The following is a 17,020-nucleotide window of genomic DNA, read 5'->3' on the forward strand; positions in this document are numbered from 1 at the left end:
GGACGGCAGGAATGTAATTTCCCGTGTTCAGTGAATGCAACAGAGGCAAGACACCAGACCAACCAGAGAGTTGAATGGAAATAAACATTTGTCTCATTGGCTGACAGGTACCTATCCTGTGAGCTGTGACAATGTTTAAACTGTCAGTCGGACTCAGAGTTTTTGAAGATGGACATACATAAGAAAACAATTTCTTAAAAAAGACGAACATTCTCAAGTGGTGGCTCACACAACAACCCCAGGGCCACCACTTGAGCCAGGTAAACAAGGTATGTAAATGTCAGTAAACTTACAAGTTATGCGAACATGTAAGCAAAGCATAAATTACTACGTTGACGTTACTTTGAATTCCGGGGGTAAGCTAAAGCTAGCCAGATATATTAAATAAACACTTTGTCATACAATCTAAATGTTGTGTTTTTTAGCGTTACCTGGTGATTTCAAAGAAAGCTCTCTGGGAAATGTTGTCTTACTGTTCGACATGAAGCTAGAAGCTACCTTACAGTACAAAGTTGATCCGGAGTCCTGTCAGTTAAAGTGTTTCATAGTTAGCTTAGCTAAACATCAACCTAGCACTGAAATATATGGATGTTATGTGACAGTATTTCTGAGAAAAAGTCAGCTGAAATGGTGGCATAGTTGCCACTGCTTTACGTGTCAACAGCATGTTTGAACGTATTTGCAGCAGTAAATGTGGCTGTTTGGCCACTGACGTTGCCATAACAACACCTGAATTTAAATGTGAAACCTCTTTTTGTGACAGATTTTTGCAGGAAATTATAATTCTTCTGAATGATATTCCTATTGACAGCTAGTTTCTATGTGAACATTATGAGATGGACAGCCAGAGAGAATAAATGAAAAACAGTTATGAAATACTATATGACAAAACAAGAATACAGTTGTGATTTGTCAAATATCCATAAAGAAAAAAATCTGTTTACAGTTCCGTTTCATATGGGTGTTGAGAGATGTATCCATAGATCTCTTAATTTTGCTCTCAAAGTGCACCAGATTGATACTTTTAACTTCAATGTTTAAAAAGAAAATCTTCCCGGGGAGCATGCCCCCGGACCCCCCTAGAGGAGGTTAGGTCCACGGTGTTTACATGCTTATTTATACAATATGTGTGCTTATGCTAACATCATAAGACAAAAGTTTGGACTACCTATGTTGCAAATGTATTATCTTTTCAATTTACACACGGCATCTATTGCACGTCTGTCCGTCCTGGGAGAGGGATCCCTCCTCTGTTGCTCTCCCTGAGGTTTCTCCCATTTTTCCCTTTAAACTGTGGGTTTTCTCCGGAAGTTTTTCCTTGTACGATGTGAGGGTCTAAGGACAGAGGGTGTCGTATTGTCATACTGATATTCTGTACAAACTGTGAAGTCCACTGAGACAAATGTAACATTGATTGATTGATTGAAAAGTTGGTTCCGTGTTGTGTGTAGTAAGAACGTGCTAGAGTGAGGGGGGCCCCCAAGCCAAAGCTTGCTTAGGGCCCCCAAAAGTCTAGGGCAGGCCCTGCACCAACCTGAGTAGGGCGCCGCGAATGCCCGACTGCCTCTGACAGCCTCTGACTCCCAAAATCAGGTTGGTGTGTCAGGGCCTTAAGACATTCATAAATCATATTATGTGCTCAGGGAATCTCCAAATAAAAACATCATGCAGATTTACTGAAATCTCTGGAAAGCAAAACTGTGAGCATAATGTTGGTGAAAAAATGTTCGTTAGCCTGACAGGTTAATTAACAAAATCCTAAATTATCACTTTGATAACTTTAAACTTGCCACCGTTGTCCAAAAAGTCATATAAGGAAAGTTTGTTGAGTTTATCAACAGCAATGCAGATACAGGAAGCTGTGCAGGAGAGACTGGGGTTGCTTGGCACACTTTTCCCTCTGCAATTTTTTCTGGCATGATGTGTGTTAGCTGGTTGGTTATTTGTCCAACCAGCAGAAATGTAAAGTTTATGTAACATCTATTTTAATGTGCGCATTTAAAAAAAAAAGAAGCAAATAGGTCATTATGTACACGTTTATGAGTTGAAAAACATTACAAATTACCTGCAAATATAAACCATTTTCAAGCATTTTTTCAGTTGCAAAGTCTAATTACATTTGTCTTTGACCATTTAAAATGATAATAATGATCAACTACGATATAAATATTGTCTTTAATTGTTCAAAACTGTTTGAAATCTCTGAAAATGTCACATAAAAAATAAACATAAACAGTATCATTAGTGGGCAAATGTACAAACAAATCCCGATATCAGTGTTCAAACAAGCCCTGCTAACACTCGATTCAACTCTGTGATGAAATTATGTTAGCTATCTATTGCCATCAGCATTTAATTCATTCCTTTGTGTATTAACTAGAAGTAAGACATTTCCAATATCTCCAACTAACACACCATTATTATGTGTTAATTCCACAGACCACTTCCATACTTCTGATTCCATTTTTGTGTCGTGACCTTCAAAGGACCATAACAGAGTTGTGTGTCAGCCAACCAATAGTCTCAATATAGTCTGTATGGTTGATCTGTTTTTTGGTTTTGAAGCATGTATAGTAAATGATGTTACTCATTCATGCAGGTAACTTTAACATACTTGCATAAGCCATCATGTGAAGAACATTATACAGTGGAGTTACGTGCAAGAAGGGTCCCCTCTGTCATTGGATGGCACGGGAGTATATATTGATGTGTGGGTTTCATATGTTCCTCCCAGTTCAATTAGACTGTGCATCGTTGAGAGAGAGACAGAGTTATTTTGTTCATCACCATTGTCTCATTCCTGTGGCTTCTTTGACGACGTAAGTACAGATGTTGGCTTCATGATAGATGTAGATAGTACATCTGAATTCAATTCACTATAGCTGCTGAACTAGAATGAACTTGCATTCAAAACCTAGTACTTTTGGAGTTACATATTAAATGTAATTTCTAATCATTTTAAAAGGCTGCATTTTGCACATAAAGACTGCATGGGATTTATTTATATTTTTCCTTTTTATTGTATGTCGCATTGCATTAATTCTGTTTAAAATAAATGTATTTTTGTTTATAAAAGTTAGCTTTTTTGTGTACAAAATACAAAAACATACTTTAATTAATTATTTCTGTGGATAGATAGACAATAAGGTCACATGCAACTAAACTATGTGACATTTCCCCAGGGATCAATATTGTGCCAGTTTCTAAAGGTCCAGGCCCAGCACATGCAGCACCAGTTGATGGAAACATATTTCAGTCCTTTACATCTTCATTAAGGGCACCGGTGGAGTTAAAGGGCACACATCTGAAATGGGCGACCCTCAACAAAAGGACCACAGGCACGGAAAGACCACTACCTCAAAATCTAAACAAATGAAGCACCATCACCAAAATCAAGGCCATCGTCATCATCAAAAGTTACTTCAGTCAGATTACAATGAAAGCCCTGAGTAAGTCCGTTTTTTTTAACTGTATATTGCCTTTCCTTATGTATAAATGATGTGATTAATATTAGACTGAACTATGATGTGTAAACATTTACCTTTTATTTTATTTGTTTTGGGTCAATTGTGCATTATGAGGGCATTCATAGTGAAATATAATCTACTCATAATGCTTTACTCATAATCAAATAATATACTTTATCAACAAACATTGTAATTTAAATGTCTAATTAATTCACTTTAGTAGTTATAATAATAATACACTTTATTTATATAGCACCATTCAAAACATAGTACCAAAGTGCTTTCACTTAAAAATACACAAAGAGCAGTACTTTAGTACATCTAGTTACTTTACACGAAGTGATTATTATGTCTGAACAGGCATTTGACTTTACTGACCATCAGCAATTAAATGTTATGAGGATGGATGCACAATTATGGATGCATACGTTTTTACTTCCTTATAGTTGATTGGTGTGTAACTAGTCGAAAGCATCCATGAGACCCTTATGTAGTTCATTCAATAAGTTACATCAATTATTTTTAATGACTATTGACATATCCTCGTTTTGGTATCCCTGCAAGTCTTTATAACATGTATTTACACGTGTTTTCTTTTTAAAATAGCACCCAATCAACAGCAGAGGACAGCATTTTCACTGACCATCCGTCCGACCATCAGCGTCATGAAGACAAGACTCAACATCATCACCATCACAAACACAACCATCGTCATGCTTCTCTTTCAGAAACCTCATTGAGTTCCTCCTCTGGTTCCTCCTCATCCTCATCCTCTTCTTCATCTTCTTCTTCTTCTTCTTCATCATCATCATCATCATCATCAACATCTACACCCTCCTCCTCTTCTCCCTCTTCCTCCTCCCCTTCCTTTTCTTCCTCCTCTTCAAAATCGTCCTCTTCCACTAGCCTGTCCTCTGACACCAGCAGTAAGTGTTCAGACAAACATCAAATTAAGAAGCCCCAGCATTCACAGTCCTGCACTGACATTTCCAGGAAGTATTTTGAAGGTGACGACACAGCCCCTTTGATAGATAAAAGAGGGCATCAAAACAGGCTCTCTGCCAAACAAAGAAAGGATAAAGACAAGTCATCTCACAGTGGCACCCAAGGTACTCTTAAGAAGAAACAGAGGACTACAAAAGGCTTAGGAAAAGATGGGAGTTTCCGCAAAGCAAAATCAATGGAGGCTCTCACTAGACCCAAAAAGAGAGATTTGCACAGAAATGAAGATGGAAATGAACATGATGGGAGAAAAGGTGAAGCCACGAAGAATGTAATGAAGGAAAAAAAGGATTTCTCTGCCTTTCTGAATGAGATCACTCGACAGGTGCTCAGCCCTATGAGACTCAGCACTCTTGGAGTTAAAGATGCCAAAAAAACCTACAGTCCAGGACATGTCTCTGTTAGATCAAGTAGGGCGTCCAAACCTGAGAAACATAAACAGCCGAGGAGTCGGCTTGCCAGTAGAACCTCAGTTACCTCCAGCAAGTTCTCCCATACCAGCAAGCACTCCTCTCGTCTTTCTCACTCTCAAGAACATCAACGACACCACTCCACAGACTCACCTCTTAACCTGAGTCGCTCCCAATCACCGTCTAGTGAGCACTACCATCACCGTCACCAAGGACACCATCACAGTTCTAGTCATCATCATCATCATCACCATGGTAAATGCAACACCCATAGACATCACCATCATCACAAAACCCACCACAACACAAGTCATCACCATAGTGATCATGGTCACTCATCCCGTCACCATCACTATGGTGACCATCATCACAGGGACCATTACAGCCCAAACCCACACCATGGAGAGCATCAAAGTGCGATTCTTCAACCTCACCGGGGCAAACATTGTAGCCCTTCTAGTCGTCATCACCATGGCCACCACCGTGACCATGCTCATCACCACCAACACAGTTCAAGTCACCATCACCTTACCAACCACCCCAACATTAAACACCCTACAAAATCAGGTCACCATGGAGATCACCACAGTAAATCTCATTGGCACCACCATAGAGACGACCACAGCAAAGTTAATCAGCGTCACCATGGAGACCACCACAGTGAATTGCATCAGGATCACCAAGGAGACCACAACAGTGATTCAAATCCCGATCACCATGGAGACCACCAAAGTGAAGCAAACCAGCTTTCCCATAGAAACCATCATATTGAATCGCATCACCATGGAGACCACAAGAGTTCGGGCCATCTGCATCACCATGGAGACCACCACAGTGAATCCCATCACCATGAAGACCACCACAGTGAATCACATCTGCGTCACCATGGAGACAACAACAGTGAACTTCATCACCATGGAGACCTCCTCAATGAATCCCATCACCATGGAGACCAGCACAGTGAATCGCATCCGCGTCACCATGGAGAACATAACAGCAAAACTATTCCGCATCACCATGGAGACCATCACAGCACAACTCTTCCGCGTCACCATGGAGACCATCACACCAAAACTCTTCCGCATGACCATGGAGACCATCACAGCACAACTCTTCCGCGTCAGCATGGAGACCATCACAGTAAAACTCTTCCGCAACATCATGGAGACCATCACAGTGAATCTCATCAGCATCACCAGGAAGACCACCACAGTGAATCAAATCACCATGGAGAACATAACAGCAAAACTATTCCGCATCACCATGGAGACCATCACAGCACAACTCTTCCGCGTCACCATGGAGACCATCACACCAAAACTCTTCCACATGACCATGGAGACCATCACAGCACAACTCTTCCGCGTCAGCATGGAGACCATCACAGTAAAACTCTTCCGCAACATCATGGAGACCATCACAGTGAATCTCATCAGCATCACCAGGAAGACCACCACAGTGAATCAAATCACCATGGAGACCACCAAAGTGAATTGCATCACCATGGAGATCACCACAGTGAATCACATCACCATGGAGACCACCAAAGTGAAGTGCATCACCATGGAGATCACCACAGTGAATCACATCACCACGAAGACCACCACAGTGAATCGCATCTGCGTCACCATGGAGACAAGAACAGTGAACTTCATCACCATGGAGACCTCCCCAATGAATCCCATCACCATGGAGACCAGCACAGTGAATCGCATCCGCGTCACCATGGAGAACTTAACAGCAAAACTATTCCGCATCACCATGGAGACCATCACAGCACAACTCTTCCGCGTCACCATGGAGACCATCACACCAAAACTCTTCCGCATGACCATGGAGACCATCACAGCACAACTCTTCCGCGTCAGCATGGAGACCATCACAGTAAAACTCTTCCGCATCACCACGGAGACCATCTCAGCAAAACTCCTCAGCAACACAGTGAATCACATCGGCATCACCATGGAGACCAACATAGTTCTGGCCCTCTGCATCACCATGGAGACCAGAACAGTGAATCCCATCACCATGGAGACCACCACAGTTCAGGCCATCTACATCATGGAGACCATCAAAATCCATCACATCCACATCACCATGGAGACCACCACAATGAATCGCATCACCATGGAGACCACCACAGTACTGGCCATCCCCATCACCATGGAGACCACCACAGTGAATTGCATCCACATCACCATGGAGACCACCACAATGAATCGCATCACCATGGAGACCACCACAGTACTGGCCATCCCCATCACCATGGAGACCACCACAGTGACTTGCATCCCCATCATAATGGAGACCACCACAATAAATCCCATCCGCATCACCATGGAGACCACCACAGTGCAGGACATCTCCATCACCATGGAGATCACCACAGTGAATCGCATCAGCATCACCATGTTGATTACCATAGCACAAGGCATAACCAAGGACATCACCCTGAATCACATCTCAACCATCCCCACTCCAAAAAAAAAGATCTTGACCATGAGGATCTTAATGATCCTGATGATCACAACGCTCATTTAGAGCAGCATTCTGCTGGCAGCCCAGCTCTCTCCAGCATTGCAGATTTACCCAGGAGTACTAGCAGCCCCTCCAGTCAGGATGAGGAACAGACAAGCTGCACTGGCTCATCGTTACATAAAGTATGACATTCACTTGGGTTAAGCATATACTCATTAATTAAATCCCCTATAACAGTATTTCCATAAAGTAATTATTGGTAAATCAATAGTTCCTTGTGTTATACTGTACATGCTTGATTACATTCTTATATAATAATGTTCCACTCATTTGCTTGTTTATTGATTTGGGCACCAGTGTGCATGTAACCGTGAACTCTAGATTAAAGTTAAATTACAGAACAATAGATTGGTTATCATGTACAAACCAATGGTAATCATAATTGACATTCCACATTTCTTTAAATGTATTATTTTGTCATGATCAATAGTATTTCTGATTGTAATGTTTAAAGTTTTATTTTTTCCTTTCACGCAGGAAAAGAAACATGGACTGGGTAAAATCATGTAAGTGTGTTATAGTTATTTTGGGATTGTGAATGATAATATTCCAAATAACAACCATGACCATGATAGTGTCCATAGACTTATTGGTTGCTCACTCAAATTGTTTTGGAAGTGACTATCGTAAAAAAAGCATTGACCTGTGTAATGTACATCCAATGTGTACAATTAGAGTGTGGAGTGATGACAGAATAGATTAAAAAGTACATATAATGCTAATTTCCATGCTTTAATATTAAAAAAGCCCTTTATTTTTCTCATACTGCCTGTTCTGCAGTACCTCTTTTCACCCTCTGTCTGAAACCAGAGCCCAGTCTGCTCTGATTGGTTAGCTGGCCAGCTCTGTTGTGATTGATCAAGCACTTAGAGATGTCCCACCCCTTAGCCTATCACGTACAATATGTTGGAGTCCTAACCAATATTAGCATGAGTGATGTCACTATGTTACAGAAGTAAACAAAGGAGTCCAATGGAGGCGTTTCAGGAAGGGGGGAGTGTGTGGTAGAGAAACTCCCTCTGGAGGGAACGTTGCGATTTTAGCCTTTCCAGACCATTTACATGCACGCAAACCTATATTACACAGGAAAGGGAAAACCCCAAAAGGCGTAATAGGGCCCCTTTAAGAATTATTAAATTAATCCATCAAATGCTCATTCACATTTTCCTCAGTTGGGAGTCTCTTTTGTGAAACTGTCCTGATAGGATCCTACAGGAGCAGAATGAAGGTCTGCATAAGACTTTGCTGAAGACCGCAGTGAGGATGGAGTGTTTAGGAGAGGAATTCATGTGCAGCCAGAAGCTTTTGGAAGCAGAACTTCAGAGGACACGTATGGAGCTTAGCACCATTACAGAGAGGTTTGGGAGGTCATGAATGCGCAGAAAACACATTTTGTTCTTCTGATTTTAACCTCCTTCGCTCCTAACACATATCATAATTCATATATACTATACATCAGTCATCTTAGTATTTGTTCTCAAGGGAAGGAGATCGTTTGTAGCAAATGCAAAAAAGTTACTTTGATTATTTCTCACTATGTTATTTATATGGTGCCAAACACTTGACACTGCTTAGCACACTATCAGTGTGTAGACGGTTTGGGGTTCCACAAATTATATTTAATAAGCTTAATAAATTAACCAAAAACATGAAGTTGGGCTCATGCAGCTCCCTTCAATAACATGTATTTGCAATGTATTTGTCCAAACAATGGAAATATATGCAATTTCAGAGATCTAAAAGAGTTAACATTCTAATAAAAGTGAATAAGATGTACAAAGCCACCATCATCCGTTTTCCTAAAAAAAATAGATTTTTCCATTTTTTGGGATCTAAGATGATGCACAGCTATTACTTAAACCCTAACCCTAACATGTGTGTATACTGCAATATATTGTTGAGTAACTTTTCTGTCTTCCTTTACATCATTTCAGACTATATGAAAACTGCTCCTCAACACAACAGACTAGTAGTGTTCTAGAGAATAAGCTTCAGTCAGCGGTAAGATTGGAAGACTTTCTATGCTTCTTGTGCGTGAGCTTAAGTATTTAGAATCATCAAAACGATTGTAAAACATTTCAAAATTCTTGTACAATTCTTGGGAGGGGATGTTGTAACGTACAATTACCCCCTTACTAATGACCTGCGACAACCGTGCTTCCTGTGCTCTCTCTGTCAGGCTCAGGGTATGGAAGGAGAACGTGAGAGGTTGAACCAGCGTATTTCTGGACTGACGAAGCACCTCGCTGATGCAAAATGTGCCAACAGTGTGGAAAAATTCAATGTAAGATCTTTACCTCAGTAAATATACATAGTGAAAAAATATGTTACCTCTGCATTATTTAATCAATACAAATCTATCTGCAATCTCTACTTGATGAGGATAACTTCTGTGCTCCACAACCCTGAACTCTAATTCAGTTAGGTGATGCCATGAATCAGGTGGTTTCTCCTATCACCCCGCCTCCGGCTGAGTTCATGGACATCCATGACTACAACAACACCAACCCTGGAGGGCAAGACCAATGTCTGGGGCCAGTTCCAGAGGAGGAAGAATCTGACTGGTCAGAGATAGGAGATGATACCCCACGATTTGTACTGACAGGATCCAACAGAGGTCAGGTATGGAGACACCGGGATGCAGATATGGACAAAGACAGCGAGTCAGGTGGTGAGGAAATCCTCAGATGCCAAATGCAGATACCTCATCTCCAGTTCACCATCCACAATGAGAATCTGTCTGAAGCTTTGACAGGTGAAGGCACTTACAGGATCACCACCAGTCCAAACGTTGGCTCCGCCATCCTGATACGGTCTGCTAGCCTTGAGGAAATCCCACTGGCACGCCATCATATGCAGAAGGAGCTAAGGGGCACGGAGGCCATGATGGACCTCCACCACCAAGGGGGTGAGGCCGTCGAAGATTTAGATAATGAGATCATTCATCACTGGAGAACCAGCAACGAGAGGGACGTGGCTGTTGTGAGGCCATCAGAGGCAGATCTAGCCGGCCTGCAGTCAGCAGAGCGGATGCTCAACCACTTCATAGGTGGACCGCAGGCTGGAGTAGAGCAGGGGCAGGGCAGGGCCGAGGTGAACGCCTGGACAGACGAGGGGATAAAAGCAGAGCGAACAAAGCTGTGACAGAAACATGAAGGCCCTGTTCACTGTGTCAAAACATATAGTACTTTTAGCTATATATTTATTAGTAAAGTTCAATTAAGCTCTTTCTTTCACGGGTTCAGTGGTTCTGCCCCGCTAATTAACATGTGTTTGGATTCAACTTAACCTTTTAATTAAAAATGTTTTAGTAGTTTTCTGAGGAGCTCCCCCCACAGCTTTAGGACTTCCTTAAAGAGACAGCCACTAAACATGAGTTTTAAGAGACCAGAGGGTGAATGGAGGTGTATTCAGGCTTGCATCATTAAAGAAATAACATGTCATTTGAACACTAAAGCGTGATAAAATGTTCCCTTCAAAATGCTAAATAGAAGATGTAACCCCCTATGTCCCCTTTACCTCTTTTGGGTTCCTCATTTGTTTCTCAAAACATATTTAAAATAAGATAGACAATTGTATTACAGCGTGTTCATTCAACCCCTATTCATGACTGTACTTTTCTGTAACTTGAAAAATCCCTTTAGATTTAGTCATTTAATGGAACCTTTTATTTTTTTAGTATAATCATCAATATAAGCATGTCGTTTCATGTCTTTAAGCTGTTTGCTTTTTGCATGTAACATTATGTAATCATAAAATATTTTCTTCTTTTGTAGGTAGCCTCAATTATGCATTGTTGAATGCTATATAAATATATATACTTCAAGTAATCTAAAAGAAAAAGAAAATCCAGTGCTTTCTTGTTAATCCATTTGTTGTTGTCTTAGCGTGTACTATATAACAAAATGTAAACTTATAAATATAAAATACCTTTAAATATGTGTATATGCAAAACTTATTTCCTCAGGTTACATTCATTCACCTTTTAAAATAAATTCTTGCAAATAAACAAATGTTACAAGCTTGTGTAAATGTCATCCATGTACCATGGTCAATGTAACATCTTATAAACAAAATGAAGAATCAATTAAACATAATGTCAGCTGTTTGCTTTATTTTTAATCATCTTTCTTTGGATAGTTTGTCTTGATAAATACATAGAAGGATAGAAGATGGACAGCAGAGTGCTGCAAGGATGATGTACTTTGTTGGCTAACTTAGTTTAGAACAACACTTGGCAGAAGTTAAAAGACCCCAATAGGCTATCAACAAACTAGACCATGATCACATGACTTCACGTCATCTCCGCTAAGCTAAAGTTGGCCACTTGTTTAGAAATCACATACAATTCTGCTTGTGGTTTGTAAAAGAAACTGGCATTGTACCGGGATCAGTTTCAGGGTGTCGAAAAGAGCTTCCTCATGCTGTCTCGATTCTGCTTGAAACTTCCCTAAATTTAGCAAAGAGTCATTAACATTTCATCATTGTTAAACATGTTTGCTTACCATTGACACTTATTTTTTGCTTTGAACTCTTAAGGATTCACAAATAACTATATGAAACAAATAACATTTTAAAATAAAGTATGAATACAGGATATCATATAATATATTGTCTTTTTTTTAATATGAAATATGTAACATTAATAACAAATGAATTCCAGATCCATTTCAAATTGTGTCATGATGCTATGTGTAACACAGGTAATATATTTATAGATATACTGTATATCCATCTTCCTGTCAGGTTGGATTTGTTTTGTCCTCCATGTCCCTCTGTGTGTGTGATGGGTGCTGAGCAGACAATGGCCTGGATTCAGAGACGAGTTTAATTGGATAGGTAGGTATTAGTGGTAAGAAGCTCCCTGCATCAAGGTGCACCAAATCCAGTATGCCAAATCCACTGTGTGGTACACGGTGGTCAGTGGAGATAACTGGACTTTTTCAGCACTTTTTGGGGAGACATTAAAAGGTGAATTGTCATGCTGTGAAATATGTTTTATATTGGAGATGCACCACTTCTGAAGCTTTAAAACGTTACTCTCCAAGGATTTGCTTTATAACATCTTACTTTTTTGGAGAAATCAATCAGAAAACTATTTTCCATGTGTTCTTTGAGTTTATTTGTGTGTACTTAGTGTTGAACTTAGCTTTTCCAGCCTCAGTGCCCTGCATCTGACCCCTCCTTCTTCCTCGCAGACAAAGCACCGCATCATCGGCACTCGTTGCCTCGTCCCTGTCCTTCCCCTATTCCCCTGGTAAGACCCGAATTCCCAGGCTGCAGCCATGGTGGTGATGAAGATGAAGTTCCCTTTTCAGAAAAGGGTGAAGCTAGCCCAGGGACTGTGGCTCCTCTCCTGGTGTGCCACAGTGGCCGGGGCCATCACCTTCACCCTGGGCTGCATCCTCAAGACGGAGCTCCGCAGGAGGGCAGAGGTAATCAAGTTTTACATTTAAAGACTATAATTCTAAAGGGAGTTATCAACCAAATACAAAAATCAGTAGAGTAATTACTTATGGTTTATTTGTTAAAGTTATCACAAGTAATCCCACTTTGTTACTGATATTCGGGGGGAAAACGACACGCCAAGTTGGTCTGATTATATTTTTGACAGAGAACACAGATAACCATAAAGTTATTCAGTACATACTGTATCTACAGTGAGGAACAGCAGTTTTGTGATGCAGTGACTAATTTGAATAACCTCAAGATACTGTGCCTGTCTTACCTTTAAACTGTTACAATTTAAAACATGACATTGCGTAAAAGTGTCTTATGGGATACATTAAATATAATATACTGTCCAAGAAATGTCCTTGATGGAGACTAACAAGTGGTAAAAACACCTGTGACCCACTTTCGATTCTGACTCATAATTTGAAAGCTGGCTTTGTCACTCTCAGTCAGCCTAACCCCTACTCCTGAATGCTGTCATCCTAATTTTGTATTAATAACAAACCTACATAGTTTTGTTTAGCTTATTGCTAATATTAATTATTTGCAGCCTCAAAAAGATAATATTTGCACAACTATGCATTTGCAACTGTGTTTTTTGCATTTACTGCCCCAAAATAATTATTCTAAATCATAAGAATTTAGCGTCAAGAAAGGGACTTTTTGATCTTCTTTGATTGATGTATGCTTTTAAAAGCTGATGGATGTCTGTTTGCATGATTGTGTAAGTGCGGGTAAATGAATAAATTACAGAATCCATGAAGCTTATATAATTGTTCTCATATTACAATGTATATTGCAATGCATTGTAGTTTACACTTCATTTTATCTTATGATTTGTAGTAAAGATGTTTAGTAAGAATGAGGATAAGAGAAGTCTGAATATTTTTTAAATGACATGTAACATAAAGCTTTAGTTGTAAAGACAAATATGTCTCAAGTCTGGTAGAACTTTTGTGTTTTATAGTTGTATTTTAGGGGACATTCTTGGGAATTTCAGGCAAATAGTATCCATTATCTCTATCAGGTTCTATAGTTTGAAACACCAGCACGTTTTCATAGCTTCGTATAAAGACTCTGTTTAATTCTTAGTAAGGCTGATGTTTCCTTACAGCAAACAAATGAAATATTTGTTGATAACATTATTGTCTCACTTATTTACAGGTTATGGATAACTCAGATGTACATGTTGTGCCCAACACTCTCATGATTGTTGGTCTGGCCTCTTTGGGTATCAACATCTTTGCTTCAAAGATCTGTCAGGATGCTCTGGACGCCGAGAGATTTCCTCGCTGGAAGAACATGCTAAAGCCATATTTTGCCGTCTCTTGCTTCTTCACTGTCCTCATGCTGCTTGCTGTCATCATGAGCTATGCAATGAAGGGCAGTCTGGAGTCATCTCTGAAGGTCGGCCTGAAGAACGGCATCCGCTTCTACAAGGACACAGACACCCCGGGCCGCTGCTTCCAGAAACAGAACATCGACCGCCTGCAGATGGAGTTTCAGTGTTGTGGAAACAATGACTTCAGGGACTGGTTTGAGGTCCAGTGGATCAGCAACCGCTACCTTGATTTCAGCTCTAAGGAAGTGAAAGAGTAAGTTTAGCACAATATTATATAGTGCTGCACAGTTGTAGGCCAACCCGGAAGTAAGAATTACACTGTTTGTCTTGGGACAATGGGATTTTTATTTTGGATTTTGGATTATTGGAGAAAATAAACTATGAGGCAGACACATGTTTAGGAGATTATTTTCTCAAATGAAAATGTTTTCATTTAGTAAATGTCCGAAGTAAAAAGCATTAGCCTAAAAACATACACAATAGAATAGAATTGGGAGTGATGAAACCCCTCTTTAATGGTCACACATGCAGAGCACAGAGCACACACACTGCTTTTAACCCATCCTAGAACCAGGAGTCAAGTACTAGGAGCACTAGGCATTAGGTGAGGTTCCCTGTCTGTCCAAATTAAATGTGAAAATCACTTAAACTTGTGTTGAGCACAGACCTTATTTCAGGCATCCAACCAAGAAAATAAACACAAACAATGAAAAAAACGATGTCTTCGTGACAAGGGAACCAGAAGTGCAAAAAGTGCGAAAAACAATATGTTAGATTACTGTAGGCCTACTGTATATATGAGCTCTGAAAAACCACCATTTTTTTTCCTTAGCCGCATCAAGAGCAACGTGGATGGTCGTTACTTGCTGGATGGAGTCCCATTCAGTTGCTGTAACCCCAGCTCTCCACGGCCATGCATCCAGTATCAACTGACAAACAACTCAGCTCACTTCAACTATGAATACCAAACGGAGGAACTCAACCTGTACCTCCGAGGCTGCAGAGAGGCCCTGGTCAGCTACTTCATGGGCTTGATGAACACCATTGGGGCTGGAGTACTGTCAGTCTTCCTCTTGCAGGTATACGACACAATAATTACAGTGGTTTCACAAGGATTCCAGGCAAACTTTGGGGTGAGCCTTTCAATTTGGAGTATCGTTGAGGAATACAACTGATTCATAGGCATTGGTACAGCAACCAAGTTGTATTAAAAGTTAAACCAGTATGCAACATTGTTTTACGTTTTTAATATCACTCTTGTTGGATAGTAAACCTCAATTTATTCCTCACTTATTCTTAGGGTCTGATGTTTACCCGTACATCTATGCATATCCATCAATTACCACTGCAATTTGGATCCTTGATGATGCTCTCTAATGGAAGCTGCTTGACAACTCTTTTCCCCCATTTCTTCCCCTTCCTCACTCCCAGGGCTCTGTGCTGGTGAGCTTGCGGTTCCTGCAGACGGCCATGGAGGCAGTGGCAGGGAATGAAAACACAGAGATTGAGACAGAAGGGTACTTGCTGGAGAAATCAGTGAAAGACACTGTGATGGAGTTCATTGAACCTGTGATGCAGTTCTTCCTGTTTAAGAACCAGGTGGGGGAGGGCTCTTCTGAAGCCCCAGCTGACCCCTAAACCACACAGGAAACCCACTTGTGAATATTTGTTCACACTGAGAGTGCAACAAATGAATGCTAATTTTTGACTTAAATATATGTAAAAATACTTATTCATATGAATTGCACATATTAAAAAAAAACATTCCTTATTGTAACCACATACTGTATATCATCAGAAAAGATACCCAACCACAAAACGTTTTTCAAGATGCATATCTCTGCCTTTCTTCTCCCTGTTAGTGAAAGCGATAGGATTATGAAGATTGATATAATCAGTAATCCATCTAAAGCCATTAAGTGTGTCCCCTGTTAGGAAACCTTGCTAAAGCCTTTGATCCCATTTGTTAATACTCAACTTGCTGCCCTTGCAGTTGGACTCCTGCGTCAGGTGAATTTAGGATGGACAGTTAACTGTGCCCCTGCCCCTGCTTATGAAAATATAAGAACAGGAACAAATATAATATTGAGATCTTACTTTTCAAATTTGGATGAGAAGTTTGTGTTCTACACTCATGTCCCTGGGCAGTTCATTTAATATAAAAGGTAATTTTACTTCACTCTCTTTATTACCAGAAACAACAGAAATAATTTGTAATATCAACCCATGTAAATAGCTTAAATAAAGATTATTTTAAAAACATGACTGTCTTGAATGATTTTCTGGAGACATGCATACCTTAGTCTTCTACCCAAGTAGTCAATCATATTCAGGTATACTATCACATACAGGCTAAAACATCATAACAGGCTAAAACATAACAAAATCCCCTGCGTACTAGCATTGTTATGTATGACTAATGGAATGAGGTATAGTATTTAGGTTATAAAGGCCTGTGTTTTTTAACAGTAGGGCTGCAGCCTACTAGCCTACTTGTCTGCCTGCGTGCCCACGTATACAGACGTAATGACGGTTCAATGACGAAGGGAGACAACAACGCGCGCGCTGGGATATTCGACTCATTCTCGAGATCCTTCCTTTTTGAGCCTGTTCTTGGTCAAAGCGTTCAAACTGTACACCGTCTGTAAGTTGGTTATATTATTTAAAATCATCCCCCGACTAACACTTAGAACATATTTTCTTTTAGCTGTTTTATTGTCTTCTACGTGCATGCATACCTCTATAAAAGGGATGTTTTAAGTCTTTCAGAGTCACACCCAGTAAAGAGCCGTTCAGAGTGAGCGAAT

At 40.2% G+C, this 17,020-nt stretch overlaps 2 protein-coding genes across 3 annotated transcripts; both read left to right on the plus strand.

The window, feature by feature from the left end:
- Positions 1–209: 209 nt before the first annotated feature.
- Positions 210–11,373, plus strand: si:dkey-273o13.3 (filaggrin). 2 transcript variants are annotated; one of them, XM_034226703.1, is made up of 7 exons: positions 210–269; positions 3,183–3,449; positions 4,074–7,539; positions 7,895–7,923; positions 9,352–9,418; positions 9,597–9,701; positions 9,839–11,373. In XM_034226703.1, exons 2-7 carry the CDS (start codon positions 3,310–3,312, stop codon positions 10,559–10,561), a joined length of 4,530 nt encoding a protein of 1,509 aa, XP_034082594.1. In that variant the 5' UTR covers positions 210–269; positions 3,183–3,309; the 3' UTR covers positions 10,562–11,373. The 2 variants fall into 2 exon arrangements, with proteins under 2 accessions (XP_034082594.1, XP_034082595.1); XM_034226704.1 differs by lacking the exons at positions 210–269; positions 3,183–3,449; positions 9,352–9,418; positions 9,597–9,701; positions 9,839–11,373 and having other exon boundaries at positions 4,903–7,539; positions 7,895–7,908.
- Positions 11,374–12,702: 1,329 nt separating this feature from the next.
- On the plus strand, positions 12,703–15,851 carry LOC117552904 (peripherin-2-like). Its single transcript, XM_034226585.1, has 4 exons — positions 12,703–12,852; positions 14,036–14,466; positions 15,046–15,292; positions 15,645–15,851. Exons 1-4 carry the CDS (start codon positions 12,703–12,705, stop codon positions 15,849–15,851), a joined length of 1,035 nt encoding a protein of 344 aa, XP_034082476.1.
- Positions 15,852–17,020: the final 1,169 nt, after the last annotated feature.

This window comes from Gymnodraco acuticeps, unplaced genomic scaffold (genome assembly GCF_902827175.1).
Source record: "Gymnodraco acuticeps unplaced genomic scaffold, fGymAcu1.1, whole genome shotgun sequence".
Classification (NCBI taxonomy): Eukaryota; Metazoa; Chordata; class Actinopteri; order Perciformes; family Bathydraconidae; genus Gymnodraco; species Gymnodraco acuticeps.

What these genes read in the sequence shown, in the direction of transcription:
- si:dkey-273o13.3 (XM_034226703.1), top strand. Translation starts at nt 3,310, where the DNA reads ATGGGCGACCCTCAACAAAAGGACCACAGGCACGGAAAGACCACTACC. An exon ending in GATTACAATGAAAGCCCTGA is followed by an intron (nt 3,450 to 4,073) that starts GTAAGTCCGTTT and finishes TTTTTAAAATAG; the next exon opens with CACCCAATCAACAGCAGAGG. An exon ending in CTGGCTCATCGTTACATAAA is followed by an intron (nt 7,540 to 7,894) that starts GTATGACATTCA and finishes CCTTTCACGCAG; the next exon opens with GAAAAGAAACATGGACTGGG.
- LOC117552904 (XM_034226585.1), top strand. Translation starts at nt 12,703, where the DNA reads ATGGTGGTGATGAAGATGAAGTTCCCTTTTCAGAAAAGGGTGAAGCTA. An exon ending in AGCTCTAAGGAAGTGAAAGA is followed by an intron (nt 14,467 to 15,045) that starts GTAAGTTTAGCA and finishes TTTTTTCCTTAG; the next exon opens with CCGCATCAAGAGCAACGTGG. An exon ending in TGTCAGTCTTCCTCTTGCAG is followed by an intron (nt 15,293 to 15,644) that starts GTATACGACACA and finishes CCTCACTCCCAG; the next exon opens with GGCTCTGTGCTGGTGAGCTT.